Here is a 14,138-nt window from a genome sequence, read left to right as displayed (position 1 = left end):
TCCTGGTTCATGAGCTCTTCACGAGCTCAAGAGCTCCTTCATAACATTAACCTTATTCTCTACATTCATGCAGAAAATACTAGTAATTAAATACCTTAGCAACAGTGATAGGGTCCTAGTTAAAAGCTGAAGTGCACTTAGGGAAGTATAAAAGGGTGTAATGGGTGTAACAGGAGGAATCATAAGCCAGTTGTGTTGGGTTTCAAGAAGCAAACCAGTTGTTGTGTCAGTCACACACAGTCTGCTGCATTTAAATTGGAGATCTAGAATTACTTCAGAGCCTGGTTGATGAGACAGTAAAAAGGTCACAATTCTGAAATCTTGGCTCCTCTTGCAAGAGATCATTTTACTGAATCTCTGCCATGCTCACCTCGCGCAGAAAGAATATTTTTCATAGTCAGAAAATTGACATTGATTATCTGATGAAGCAAAAGACACTATGGCAATTTTTCCACATTATATTCCCATTGCATTTGTCTAACAAGACAAGATTTATATCTCCTTTGGCTATTATTCCTAAAACTTCATTCATTTCTTTGTTAGAAAATTCAAAATTATCTTGCCCCACTCTTCTGTATCCTTTGTCACTGAATTTCTTTATATTATATTGTTGCCATATCATGCTGGAACGCACCATCTGTTTCACTCAAACCATAAACACAATTTCAGATCTCTCTGGATTAGTCCTATCTAACTAGTCATTTGTTTTTTTCAGTGGTCCATCTGACAGCTCTCCACAACCAACAGAAGGTCTTTGATATTACCTATATAACTAACTCACAGTCACCAATCTACAGAAGACTGATAGCAGACAAGGAATTGAGGGGTCTCTAGCTCTTTCACCCTGCTGTGAGTGTGAAAAGCTGCAGTCCATTTGGTGCTGTGGCTCTCATAGGAGTGAAGGAGCTTATCCTACATTGTTCCGAAGGAAAAATGGTAATTGACATCAGATTTGGTCAAAAGTTAGAATTTCGGTTCTGGAAGAAACACATTCTGTTTCAAAACAGTTCTTTGAAGAATTTATAAATTTTACTGATGGTTGCTAAATCCCCCCACAAATACATTCAAGAGTTCTGATTCTCAAAGTGAAAACCTCTTGAGCCATCAACACCTTTGCCCCAGTGTACCAGGCTTATCCGTCCCTCCAGGACTCCTAACTGTCCTAGGGGACAGGCAGGAAGCTGGAAAGCTTACATGTCACTAATAACCTTGTAACTTGGACTCAACCCACAAATTTTCTCCTGCAGCATGAGAGAGGCTGCAAGTCCTGAGTGCCTGGGATGAAGGTGGCCTTTTTGCGGCTCCTGGGCTGCCTTCTGTACAGCTCGGTTCTCCGGAAGAGTGTATTGAATCTTTTTAGTGTCTGGCGCCAGGTTTGGTTTCCAAAGCCTCAAAACATGCTCACTGACACCAGCCTGAGTCTGTTTCAGCAGTAAACATGGCAGTAATTTATCACAGCCATTCCAGACCATAGCAACCAGGACAGTAGCAGGCCTCCTGCATCCCCTCCCCTCAACAGGGTGCTGAAGGCTTGATGGAAGCCTGGTTACTGAGGTTCTTCAGACTCCCTGCTGGAGAACTACAAGTTAATAACTGGCCAGGTCCAGCATACCTAATATTTCCATCTGATCTATTAGTTTTGCTATCTTCGTTTCTCACGTAGTTTACATAGCAAGGTTGCCCAAGGACCATAAATTGTGCACCCTTCACTCAAGCAGAAATTTCATGATGTTGTGAAACACTGATATCATCTTAGTAATCTGACTAGAAAATTGGTCAGGGACTAAGCAGCTGAAGCTGTATCTCTTTCAGCAGAAGTTTGCGGTGGTAATTTTCCTTTGAATGTTTTCCATTCTGATAAAATATAACCTCTGAACAACAACAAAAAACTAACACAAAATTTCAATCTACCTATAACTGAGACACACCTAAAAGCTGTCATATTCCTAGGCATCAATGCCACAAGTTTTACAGGTTATAACATTACTCGCACAATGGTATCTGAAATTCCTGACGTCAGCTGCGGACATCTGCAAAGGCAGATATCAGTAACTGTTTCCTATTACTGAGAATAGTCTGTAAGAAAAACAGGAAAATGTCAACAGGTTCCATTTTTGCAACGCAGGATGACAAGGCAGTGCTTACATAGTCTATGATAAACCTTATTTATATAGAAATAATTGCTCCATACACTCAGTTCAAATGGTTACAAATATAGCTAATACCACAACTATTTAACTATGCTGCAGTATTTGTCAAGCATATGGTCCTAAAAATACAATCCTGCTTTTAAGCGTGTGTGAGACAGAGTTTAAGCCAGGCAAAATCCCATATGTGTTAGTAGAACTTAGCTTTAAAACAGAGAGTCAGGGCATGGTATCTTATTACTAAAGAAACAGGCGATTGTGTGTAAATATTCTTGAACTGCAAGATAGGACCTACTTCAGGAGAAAACTTTGAAAGTTGGATTTCAATCATGCATTTAATCAGGCATCAGTCCACAAGAAGATTGCCTTGAAGATTCACAGCAGTACAAAAATGGCTTGAGGTCATTCCCAAAACTCCTGAAGCTAGTAGGACTTAGGCTTTGGACCTCCTCTTTCACTAATGAGAGCATTGCTAGTCATATTAAAGTAGTATTTAATAATATATCGACCATTTTTTTTGCACACTGACATTTTTATTTGTTTTCCACCACTAAAAGCTACTGAGATTGACTATTTTTTTGTGATTATCAAATTAATGTTCCAAAAGCCACACATAGATGTCTTAAATCATTGATATGAATTTTCAAAAAGGCTGAGCATCCATTGCTTTCTGTGTAGTCTGCACTTTTGTACCATTATTATCCTTTGGATTGAGAAGATTTAGTGTAAAGGCCTTTGGACAACATTTGAACAGTTAGAATGATGTATATTTTAATTTGGCATCTAACTCATATCTATCTTAATATATGTACTGAATCAAAAAGTAAACAGATTGCAACCACACTATTTCCTTATTACAATCCTTACTCTTATCACAGTTTCTTATGGCATTCTGAAATCGTATGAAATCAATAAAGGTTGGTTAGAAAATATTGCTGTCTTTACTGTTTAAGCAGGCATATAAAAGCCTAGGCATAAGTTAGAAATTCAGAAGAAAATCAGAGCAGAGATCTCATCTTAACAACTCTCATCAACACCAGTAGTTTCTTTTTAAAGAAGACAGTGCCTTGCAAGGAGAAAAAAAATGTCAAGTTTGAACTGGAGTTATCAAGGCAACAATGGTAAAAGCTATCTTTAATAGAAAATCAGATTTATTAATTGAATATTTCTTTATTTTCCTTATAGAAATTCTTCAGAATTACATGGATTAGTAACATATCAAGTATCTGTATTATGTATACAATTGGTTCCAAGGGAAAGTGTCATGAATTCAGTATTGACACAGAATTAGAAGTAGAAAACTTCAATTATTTATTTATTTTACCCAGGACCTGACCACTGGCACAAGTTATACCCTATTGCCAATGGAGAACGTCAATCTCCTATTGATATTAAACTCAAGGAAGTAAAAAAAGATGCATCTCTGGGACTTCTTCAGATCACTTGGAAACCTTCCACATGCAAAGAGATTGTCAATGTTGGACATTCATTCCACGTGAATTTTGAGGATAAGGACAATCAATCAGGTGTGTAAAAAATCTGGATCTGGAGAGGGGGATGTTTTCTTTTTTCATTCTCTTTTTCTCTAATTTATATAGAAAACAAGATGAGTTGCCTTCGAGGAGTTTTTTATATAGATTAGGGTATGTGTGCTAATTTTGTTGCAACAGTTGGCAACACACTTTAAATGTTATAGAAGGTCCAGATTATGTTCTTTAAAATCAGGGCTTGTTGGCAAGTGTTCCTGTGTTAACGGCAAAAGGACTGGTAATTTCCCAGTAGGAAACCTCCAGGATAATCACTGATTTGTGAAGGGGAAGGTAGGAGGAGAGTTTCTAAACACAGTTACTCAGTTGTACTTTTATTTTAAATCAACATGCGGTGGGAGATATATACATATGTAAAAGTTACTCACAGTATAACTCCGTATGGAATCACTCTGGACTAGGGTTTTTTTCTCAGAGAGTCTTACTACCTTGATAGCAAAGGAGATTTCTTTGTGCTGATGTATAACATTGTAAGTGCTTCAGGAACTCCAGGCATATATTTCTAAGCATCATGCACAATTACAGGTGCCTATCACCACAGTAGGAATCAATACATATTTATGTGCTTGTAAGCAAGGAATTAATGATAATGACCAATAAACAGAGTCAATAATGTCGAAGTACACCTGTGGCATTTCATAGTCTAAATTCAGACATCAACTACCTATAACTGTTACTTTTGTGAAGAAAGACACCTTTAAAATACTGTCATAAATAATGCAAATTTTAGTGGGAAGTGAATTTCATGAGGTAGGATGGTTTGTTCTGCAGTTATTAAAATCCAATTGCTCTTTCTGGCAAACTGCTGGTTTTCTGCATTATTTTTCCTTTTATTTTCTCTCTGAGGTAGAAGGTCTATTCACATATATTTCACCTGAATTTTGGAACTGCACTGAGGAGACATGCAGATTTACTGTAACCAATGCACTCATACACATACCTAGAATTAAAACCTTCAATAACTTTGGCTTAACTGCACAAAATGTTTTTTTTTCTCCAGATGTTTAAAAATAATCTAATATCAAAACATGTTAACATGGAGAAAACTGCTTGCATGTTATAAAATCTTTGAAATCTATAACTTGCCTGACAGGAAGACTTTATTGATTGATGTTTTTACCATACTTCATTCGTTTGCAGTGCTGACAGGTGGACCTCTCACCGGAACATATAGATTGCGGCAGTTTCATTTCCATTGGGGCCAAACTGATGAGCAAGGCTCAGAGCACACAGTGGATGGAAGGAAATATGCCTCAGAGGTAGAGTCAATGAAAGAAAAGTTGAAGTCAAGTTTTCAAAGTCTGGTCATGTATATCATCCTTAAGAAAAAAAACCAAACAAGCATATCTAGATAGCTTTGGTAGTTATTTTATTTTGCAAAAGCAATACCAACTCTGCAAATGCAAAGTTGACTTTGCAAGAGCAAATTGGATTTTTGTGGTCAGTACTTATTAATCTAAATTTACATAACCTAAATCCATATTTAAATAATGAAATAGAGCTGAATGGTGCAGGTATGAAAGTAACATTTGCTAAATGTTAAAAAGGTCAGCTGTACACACACATTCAGCTTAATACTAAATCATCTGCTTTTTAGAGTCTGATCACCCAATGCCCCACTATAATTGTAGCTGCAACTCCTCAGAGCTACGAGCATGCTGATCACTGTAAGGTTTTTTTCCTGGCTTTTCAAAAGCAGCAAATAAGAAGGAAACCCAGAAGAAATTAATGAAAGTAAAGAGATAAAAAAAGTTATCTAGTAATGGCCTCAGCAGCTGTCAAGTACATTAAATATTTTCAGATAATGAAGCAAGGTCTGTTTTACAAAAATTGAAAACTACCTCTAAAGTAAGAGATTGTATTTGTTTTCCAGGGCCTTAGTGTCCTGCTAACAGTCATGAACATGCCAGCAAACAATTCATGTTCAATCCATGTAATGTTATCTTTGGCATCTTTTTAGATTTTAGGAACATTACAACATGACACACTAATGAGATGGATTATACATTTTTAATGTAGGCATTAGGAACACACAGCCAGAAGTGTGTTCCTAATAGGAAATTTTCTGCTGTTGAGAGTGCTAAAGCTATCTCATTTGATACAGCCAAGATAAGAAAGGGGTGTCCCTTTAGAATTGCTTTCTGCTGTAAAGAGATAGTGCACTTAAGCTGTGTTTAAGCAGCCCATGATTAAGTGTTTTTTAGTTTGCTTTGAATCAATAGTTTAAAATATGTTGAAACAGTAAAGATGTTAAGTTGAAAATATAGCAATTCAGCTTTAATAAATACCAGAATTTTTTTTAAATTGTTTTAAATCAGAATGTTAAGATTATGTGCATTATATGATAATTTCCATGTTCTGTTTCTATATTTTAGAATCTCTTCGTTGTATTTTAAGAAGTTTTGATATTTTTTGTGACCATGTTGCTGAAACATTGTACAAATAATTCAGGACTAGATTATCGCCATAGAGTTACATAGTTGCTAAGGAATTGCTAAGCATATTAATAGATGAGAAGGCATATAAAGAAACTCCTATGATTTCCACATTCTGTAAGTTTTTGAAATTGATATTTCACAAAAACTAGCTCAAGATATAATAAGCAACATACTAGGCTGTAACTCTATTAAAGCAAATACTGTCAAATAATTGTTGAAAGCTTTAGGTTGAATATAAACCATCCACAGCCATGATGTTCATGGCCATACCATCAATCTTTTGCAGTAAATGGGACTATTATGAATAAATGTTGCCCCATGTGTAATGAAGTGGTTACATTCCTTAAAATGATATTTTATGTATTACATTTTTAAAGACAAGGAAATAAAGGCATGCACAGGAGACTGCTAGCAATAGAGTTAGAGATATATATGTCCCTTGTAAGTTGTGATTATGTCTCTGTACATGTCTCTGTACTTACCCCTAAACTGCTTTCAGGAATATGTGCAGTTCTGCCTACCCCAAGGTAAAGCCGGGGTATGAGTCCTGGCAATGCCAGGGTAATTCAGCAGACCACCATAAATCTGCAGGTGTTCACAAGCACGTTCTCAGTTTCACGGTCAGACCCTAAGAGTGCAGAGTGGCATTTCTAACTATGTTACTCTAGTTGTGGCATTTCTCTGTAATAGAACCAGCAAAAATGATCCTGTCAATTGCTTTTTAGCTTCATCTCATTCACTGGAATGCAGACAAGTATTCGAATGTAGCTGAGGCTTTCGACAAGCCGGATGGCTTGGCAATTGTCACTGTCTTCCTGAAGGTCAGTTACTGACATACTAAAACCACATGTGTCTCTCTTCCCTTTCCTTACCAAAACTGCAGTACATGATGAGGACCAGGAAAAACACACCTTTCTGTTAAATCAGTGGAGATGTCTGTCTCTTATCCTGATTTATCTCCTATTGCCAACTTTGTTCGTGCTTCTACATGGTTGTTTACCCAAATCCCCATTTCATCCACAGACCCTTCAAGAAGAGCTGCACTTTAAAGCATGGGTACTAGTGAGCTTGTGGTGTTTCATCCACCTTTGTAACAGGCAATGCTCACACCTTTTCTGCTTGCTTTCCACTCCATTTACAGCGATGTGAACTTTCACAGAAGATGGTTCGAGTCATGTGTGCTATTACTGTCTAGCAATCAGAAAAAAAAATTCTAAATCAGCACTCCAAGAAATCTTGAATCCATGCACATGACATATTTAGCCTTTCAAAACCAAGGCAGGAAAAAGAATTCCTTATTTTTAAGGACTTTATTATGTTAACAAAATACCATTAAATAATATTATATATTATTATATAATGCTAAAGTATAATTACTAATAGTTCACATTGCAAAAAAGATACCAGCAAAACCATATCTCTGAATGCTTTCAAAGCGAATTTCAAAGATAAGCACATATGATCATATCAATCATATACTTCTGAACCCTGGATTATTTTTGCAGTCTGCATTACTCTGCAAAGCACAAGCAAAACTTCCTGTTATTTCCTCAAAAAGTTCTAAATTTTGTCTCGTTCATAGTGGGTTTGCAAAGATAAACTAATGAAGATTTATAAAGCATATTCTTATTCTTGATTCTGTTAGAATAAAACTATTGTTACATATTTAGGATTTTAAAGTATTTTTTTATTTACAGCTCGGCTTATGCAATGAAAACCTGAAGGGTGTCTTGAAGGCCTTGGATTCAGTAAAGACTAAGGTAAACATCATCACAGCCTGATCATGATAATATATAAAGTAGCTAAATTAAAATCTACACGGTCTCTCATCTGCCTTTTTGAAGACTTCAGAATAATGCAGGTGTTCAGCTGAAGAATGCTGCTGAGATGTGGGAGCCGAAAGCATGCTTCTGGACATGAGTTTACAGGATCCTGTAAAATATTTTGTATTGTTGGGGCTCCACCCTGTAGACAGCTATAGGTTCTTTGTGTAAGAGTACACAGTTCTGATACCTACCTAATCCTATGCTTCCATCCATCTGTCTATTTAAAATTACCCCTGGTGTCCATCACCAGCACAGCCTCATAGTAACCAAACTGAAGTTTCTCTCAATTAAAGGAAGGAAAAAAAGGGAGAAGAAATAACACCATAACTGCACTTTTCTTAAGCAGTCTTGTAAAGCAGTGACTATTCCCACTAAGTCTCTCATAAAGGCACAAGGTAAGCAGAAATAGAATCTGAATATCGGAATTTTATTGAAGCATGTTAAAAATACAACACAGCATCTCCCACAGGATTTTAAAAAGGAATGTAGACTTTGACCCTGAACATGCAAACGTTACCAACATGTGTGAATCCTCCCTTTAGCCTCAACAGACAGCTGAAAATTAATTATACACTGAAGTGTTTTACTTGCTCAGGAGCATAGAGTTCAGTATTCAGAAAAAAAAACAAACCAAAACAAACACCTTTAGTCAGTGATGACCAAACTCTTTGGTATCTGATACCATTTTGGGGGGAAATTGGTTTTTGTTTGGTTTTTTTTGAGTAACACTGCTCATTGTCAGTGGTGCCAGCCTAGATGTATCTCGGTGTCAAACTTATCACCAGGGCAAGCAACTCACCTCTGATGCTATGAGAAAACACTAGTGTTTTGAAATTACCTCCTCTGATTTAGGAACATACTCCTTTGCAGTCTGGGATGTAAATCCTATCTTACTCATGGGTTTCATTAACCCAGAGTATCTTCCACAGGGTAAGAAAGCTCCCTTTTCTGATTTTGATCCTTCAAGCCTACTGCCTAAATCCATGGATTACTGGACCTACAATGGCTCTCTGACTCATCCTCCCCTCCATGAGAGTGTCATCTGGATTATACTTAAAGAGCCAATTACTATCAGTTCAGAGCAGGTACGTTATTACAGGGAACAAGACCCTTTACATTGTACTGCTGCATTAGGTTTATTTGTCTCATTTTTACTGTTAAATGAGCACTACCTTAATGCCACATTGTTGCTTTTAAGAAACACTTATGATTCTGCCTCAGCTGGGTTAGGCTACTCACATCTTACAAAGTCTTGTGGAAATTGAGATAGGAAGACTTCAGATTGGTGGAGTTGCTTCTATTGCTCCAGGAAAGGCAATTTTCTTAATTAAACTTCCTTGAAGTGCTATGTCTCCCAAAGCAGAAGCCAGGCAGAAAGCTGAATTCTTCCCATCTTCATTCCTAGAAGACTCCCCAAAAGAAATTCATATTCTCATCAAATCTCAGCCAAAAACCTGCCTGAGCAGGGAGCTTTGTGCTGTGCCACAAGATCAAATAGCCAGAGTATAGCTCTATTCAGTGCTATTGTAGAGTGGTTAGGAGGTATACCAATTGCTTTATTACTGCATTATTTCCTAACAATGTCTGTAGGACAAGCTAAATATCCCTCACTGGCCTTACCCAGATAAGAATTCTTTGTGTTCTGAACTCTTGGGAAACTGTCATGCAGTTATTGCCACCTGCCCATCCAAAGGTGTTTGAATTAATATCTTTCCAGATAAGGCTAGTTAAGTACTTGGAATCTTTGAAAATAAAAAGCACACCTGTAGAAATAATTTGGGTGTTATGAAGATCCTTAATATTTGTACAAGGTGTTATTCATTGGGCTATTCCATGGATAGGGAATAGAAATTAAGTACAAATATTTTGACATAAAAAGCAATGTTTAAAGCAAAGTTGGATTAGTTCTTAAGCCTTGCCTTTTACTTTCACAACTAGTGATATGTTTAATTTATCAACATTTTTTTTACATAAGTGATTACATAGTAGTACCGGTGTCTGAAAGTTTCTGTGATAGTTGGGATACAGGGGTCAATAGGATATTCAAAGATGTGTGGCAGCATAAATCCTGACTTGCCACTGGATTAATTCAATATTATGAAGCTTAATTTTTTTTAAAAAATAGAAAGTTAGTTAGGAAGTATAACAATTTCTCAGATATGCAAGATAAAAGTGAAAAGCTAAATATATCCCTTCCTTCCTTGCCCCATTTAGCTGGCTCAATTCCGCACAATCCTGTCTTCTGCTGAAGGGGAAGCACCTTGTCCCATACTGAGCAATCACCGGCAACCCCAACCACTGAAGGGCAGAGTGGTGAGAGACTAATTCCAGACAACCAAAGCAAATCTGGAGCACAATCTGTTCATCAAGAGCAACACATCCAAACAAAGACTATGGAAAAATCTACCAAAGAAATGAGAACAGTGCATGTGTTCTTAGCTGCAATATTCCTGTCCTGCCAGAAGCTGTTGTAATTCACTGTGCCATTTGGCTAGTGCTTTTACTGGAATTGATCTATATTATTTTGTGGTAGGCAACTAATCTGTTTTAATGCATGACTTCTAACAGTGAAATGTACTTCAAAATTTTTAATGAATCTTCACATTCTTCCTGATGTGCTAAGTAAACTGTGGTGATAAGAAGCAAAGTCATTGTTCAGAGTGAAATTAATCAGTACTCAGGTTCCCACAAGGAGAGTTTATGCAACTGTATGAGATGTCTGTTGTTTTTTGCAAGGAAATTTCTTCTATTAATGGCAATTATGAATAGGTTATTGTTGCTTTGGCTAATAAAAATGGTTTCTTTTTCTAGCTTAGCTGATATATGCCTGATTTAAATTCAATTAATAAAGAAAGCGCTTTGAAATGAAACAGTATTGTAACACTGCTATGCCATCAGTGTTTTAAAAGAAATGTTGTAATAATTGCTCTTTTATTTCACCTGCAGACCTTAGAAAGAATTATTAGACATATGTCCATGGAAAAATAAAGCACCTTGGTCTGGCTGTACAGTTAAGTCACACAGTTTCACTATTTCTCAAGCAGAGCTGTACTCAGCTTTGCAAATGGCTCCAGCAGTGACAACTGAATTATTTAATAGCCAGCAGTGGCAAAGGTCTGAAGAAGATAAAGTCAGACTCTACGAGGAACAACATAAAGCATTAGGAAAAAAATGAGATTTCCAGTTGACCCCATTATGTAACTTAAATGTTATTTGACTGAAATGATGAAGTACCTTCATTAAATTACATAAGTGACTATTATATGTTGGGGTTTTGCAGCACATCTTGCTACAGATATAGTTTCTTCTTTAACATTTGCATGCCTTTGACTATACCGTAAAAGCAGTGCTGTAAACATTTACAGTTCCTCACACTTCCTTTATAAAGTACAAAAAATTTTCAGATCCACATTTCCAACATATTCAAAAGCTGAATTGCTTTAAATGCAAAATAACCACCTCTGCTGCAGCCAGCTGCATTCAGTGAGACATACTCCTAGGTCAACCTTTTCAGCTAACCAGTGTGTGTATCCAGCAACTGGATCAATAAGGCCTTGGTCTGTGACTCACCACCATAATGCAGTGGCAACATTTATCATACCAGAACATGTGAAATGAATAACTAATCACTTGCCCCAATCAAATTATCTTATACCTGGTTAGCTTGTGTACCCTTGATGCCTTGTGCCATTAGCCTGTTAGGCACTATGACAGAAGTCAAGACTAACTTTATTCAATGCGATGCATTTGTAAGAAACACAATAAAATCATACCAAGACCTTTCTTTATTCTGTTCCAAAACAGGTGCCACATTTATGCCTAACTTTCTATATGAAATAAGTTTTGAGATACCACAAGCAATTTACACCTGAAAAAAGGAGAGGTCATTTAGTCTTATTCTCCTAGCTTGGAACTAGAGGAAAAATTTTTCATTGAAAGTGCAGAAGAGTGAGCACAAACTGCAGATAAGCACATGGCAGCTCAATGTAATACTTCAGCTTAGTCTTAGACCTCTACCTTTATGAACAAGAATCTTCCTTTTGTCATAAAAGCTTCTTTTCCTAATAATATCAATCTCTGATGCAGAATCATGAACAAAATGGGAGCTCACCCATGAGCATGGGAATGAGGAGCTCAGTATTCAAAAGCAGTCTCCACTTCTGTGTTAATTAAAAATCAGACAAATCAACATTCAGTCAGATATTCCTGCCATCCCCATCAGCAATACCTATTCCTATTACCTGATTAAGCAAAGCTAGTAAAATGCCTCGTTTGGTTCATAAACTTACAAAAAGACTTACAGAGGTCAATAATTCCCTCAGGTAATTGATACCTTCTTAATGAGCGATCCTAAAACCACACCACTTGTCTCTGCCTTAGTGCAACAACTGCATCATCCCTTTAACTGCCATGAACAGGAAGATAATAATTTTCACTCCTCCCAGTTCTCCAGAGGAAAAGTCTGATGGTGCTTGTGGGAAAAGTGAGAATGGAGACACAGCTATATCACTTTGACTGGTTTCAGAGGAGGCATCTTCCTTGTGATGGCAAAAAAATTAAACCTCACAAAGAGACCACAATGGGCACACATTTGAGAAATGATAACAAATCTGTGAGGCAGAATAACATCTTCCTATACAGAGCTATTTCATTCAGAGTCTATTTAAAAAGCTCTCTGAGTAGTGTGCTGAGCTGTCTTGTAATTTCTCAGATTTAGAGTGCGCTTGAGCTGCAGAACTGTGGGTTCAATCAGTTGGAGACCTTTGCGTGTGTGCACAAGGGTGACAAGGAAGTGGGCAGCTGGATCTACTAGTTTGTCTCAAGTTCATCTCCAACATAAATGACTCCACCCTGCTTCTTTTTGTGTAACTCCTTTGGAAAATTACTTTAATAAAATACAAGTGAAAACATCAAGTAGGAACGACTGTAAAAATCAAAACGACCTGATTATGGCAACCAAGAAAAAGAATAAGCAATTCATAGTCTAGGAAATGTAAGGCAAATTAAATGTCCTTGACTTGACGAAGGCAAGCTCATTTCATAGTATATCTAGACTTTGACTACCAGTGAAGGAGAGATCTCTTATCTTTATAGCAAAGAAAGAGAACAAAATACAAACAGGATTTTATTTTAGGACATAAAGCTATATTGACATCTAATGGTACTTGCTGGCAATATAAGAGAAATGGGAATGAAAATTACCCAGTGTAGTAGTTTGAATGGGTGGTATCTCAATGCCAAAGACTTGAGGAAATTACACAGAAAAACATAAATCTTTTAAGTCTTATTTTAAGAATACCATTTCTGCCTTTTACCAGAATGAATCATTTTCTCATTTGCTACTCCATATTTTCTCTGTACATAAAAACATTGTTATCTGTGTGCTGTGCAACAGTGGCCAAACCCAACAGTATATCACCTTTAAACCCAAATGACAGAGGAACAGGTAAATGCAAGCTACCACAGATGCAGCTCATCTGGAGAACTTCTGCTAGGCTTCTCTTCAACTCACAAAGACTTTCAAAATACAGTAACTCTGCTAAAATAAAGTTCCCCTGTGTAGCTCCACAGCTGTGAAAAAGTTAGCATTTGTCATCTGATCAGCAGAATGACTTCAGGTCAGACTGCAGCAACTCCTTCCACCTTGATCTCTGCTGGACACATTAACTAGGACTCCTTTGTTAGTGTTATAAGACAAAATTGGATTGGTTAATGTTTCACATTCATTTTTTTCTTTAGAATATCCTTCCTAATTCAACTTTTCCCTTGTGTTGAGGGAAGAAGTCTACTGTTATAACCACAGAAGTGTCAACTGGTAAGTGTGCTTTGAGAATGCCCAGATAAAACCCTGTAGATGAGATGATGGTCTGAGGAGGCCTAGTTAATAGCTCCTGATACAGCTTAGGGATTTTACTGTAGGGTCTGTAGAGTCTCACTTTTTTCATAGGACTTTCTGGGAATCCTCTGCACCTTTAATCCTGTCTGTAACAGGTGCAGGACTGCAGTGCTGAGCAAGCCCAGCAACACAGGATGGGAAATGTGGGACTTGGAAGCAACTAGCAGCAATGCTGGGTAGTGGAAGAAACCACTTAGTATGAAGTCAGTCTCAGTAGACCATTTAGAAAATGTCCAGATGTAATACTTGATGTAATCTTGAAACTTTAAAAATTGCTTTTCAAG

The 14,138-nt window shown here is 37.0% G+C and overlaps 1 protein-coding gene across 2 annotated transcripts; it reads left to right on the top strand.

Annotated features, from left to right (window-relative positions):
• The first annotated feature begins 2,224 nt into the window (after positions 1–2,224).
• LOC141949839 (carbonic anhydrase 1-like) lies at positions 2,225–10,773 on the top strand. Of its 2 annotated transcripts, XM_074883911.1 has the most exons (7): positions 2,225–3,268; positions 3,476–3,673; positions 4,835–4,953; positions 6,858–6,953; positions 7,830–7,892; positions 8,888–9,043; positions 10,173–10,773. In XM_074883911.1, exons 1-7 carry the CDS (start codon positions 3,232–3,234, stop codon positions 10,281–10,283), a joined length of 780 nt encoding a protein of 259 aa, XP_074740012.1. In that variant the 5' UTR covers positions 2,225–3,231; the 3' UTR covers positions 10,284–10,773. The 2 variants fall into 2 exon arrangements, with proteins under 2 accessions (XP_074740012.1, XP_074740002.1); XM_074883901.1 differs by lacking the exon at positions 10,173–10,773 and having other exon boundaries at positions 8,888–10,159.
• The last annotated feature ends 3,365 nt before the right edge of the window (positions 10,774–14,138 follow it).

Source organism: Strix uralensis, chromosome 1 (genome assembly GCF_047716275.1).
Source record: "Strix uralensis isolate ZFMK-TIS-50842 chromosome 1, bStrUra1, whole genome shotgun sequence".
NCBI lineage: Eukaryota > Metazoa > Chordata > Aves > Strigiformes > Strigidae > Strix > Strix uralensis.
Note: the sequence above shows the minus strand (reverse complement) of the source record. Positions and strands in the feature narration are given on the sequence as shown.

Bases quoted from the DNA above. Each gene is read 5' to 3' on its own strand.
- LOC141949839 (XM_074883901.1), top strand. From the start codon at position 3,232: ATGTCAAGTTTGAACTGGAGTTATCAAGGCAACAATG. The intron at 6,954-7,829 runs GTCAGTTACTGA...TTTTATTTACAG, and splicing joins TTGTCACTGTCTTCCTGAAG to CTCGGCTTATGCAATGAAAA. The intron at 7,893-8,887 runs GTAAACATCATC...TATCTTCCACAG, and splicing joins TGGATTCAGTAAAGACTAAG to GGTAAGAAAGCTCCCTTTTC.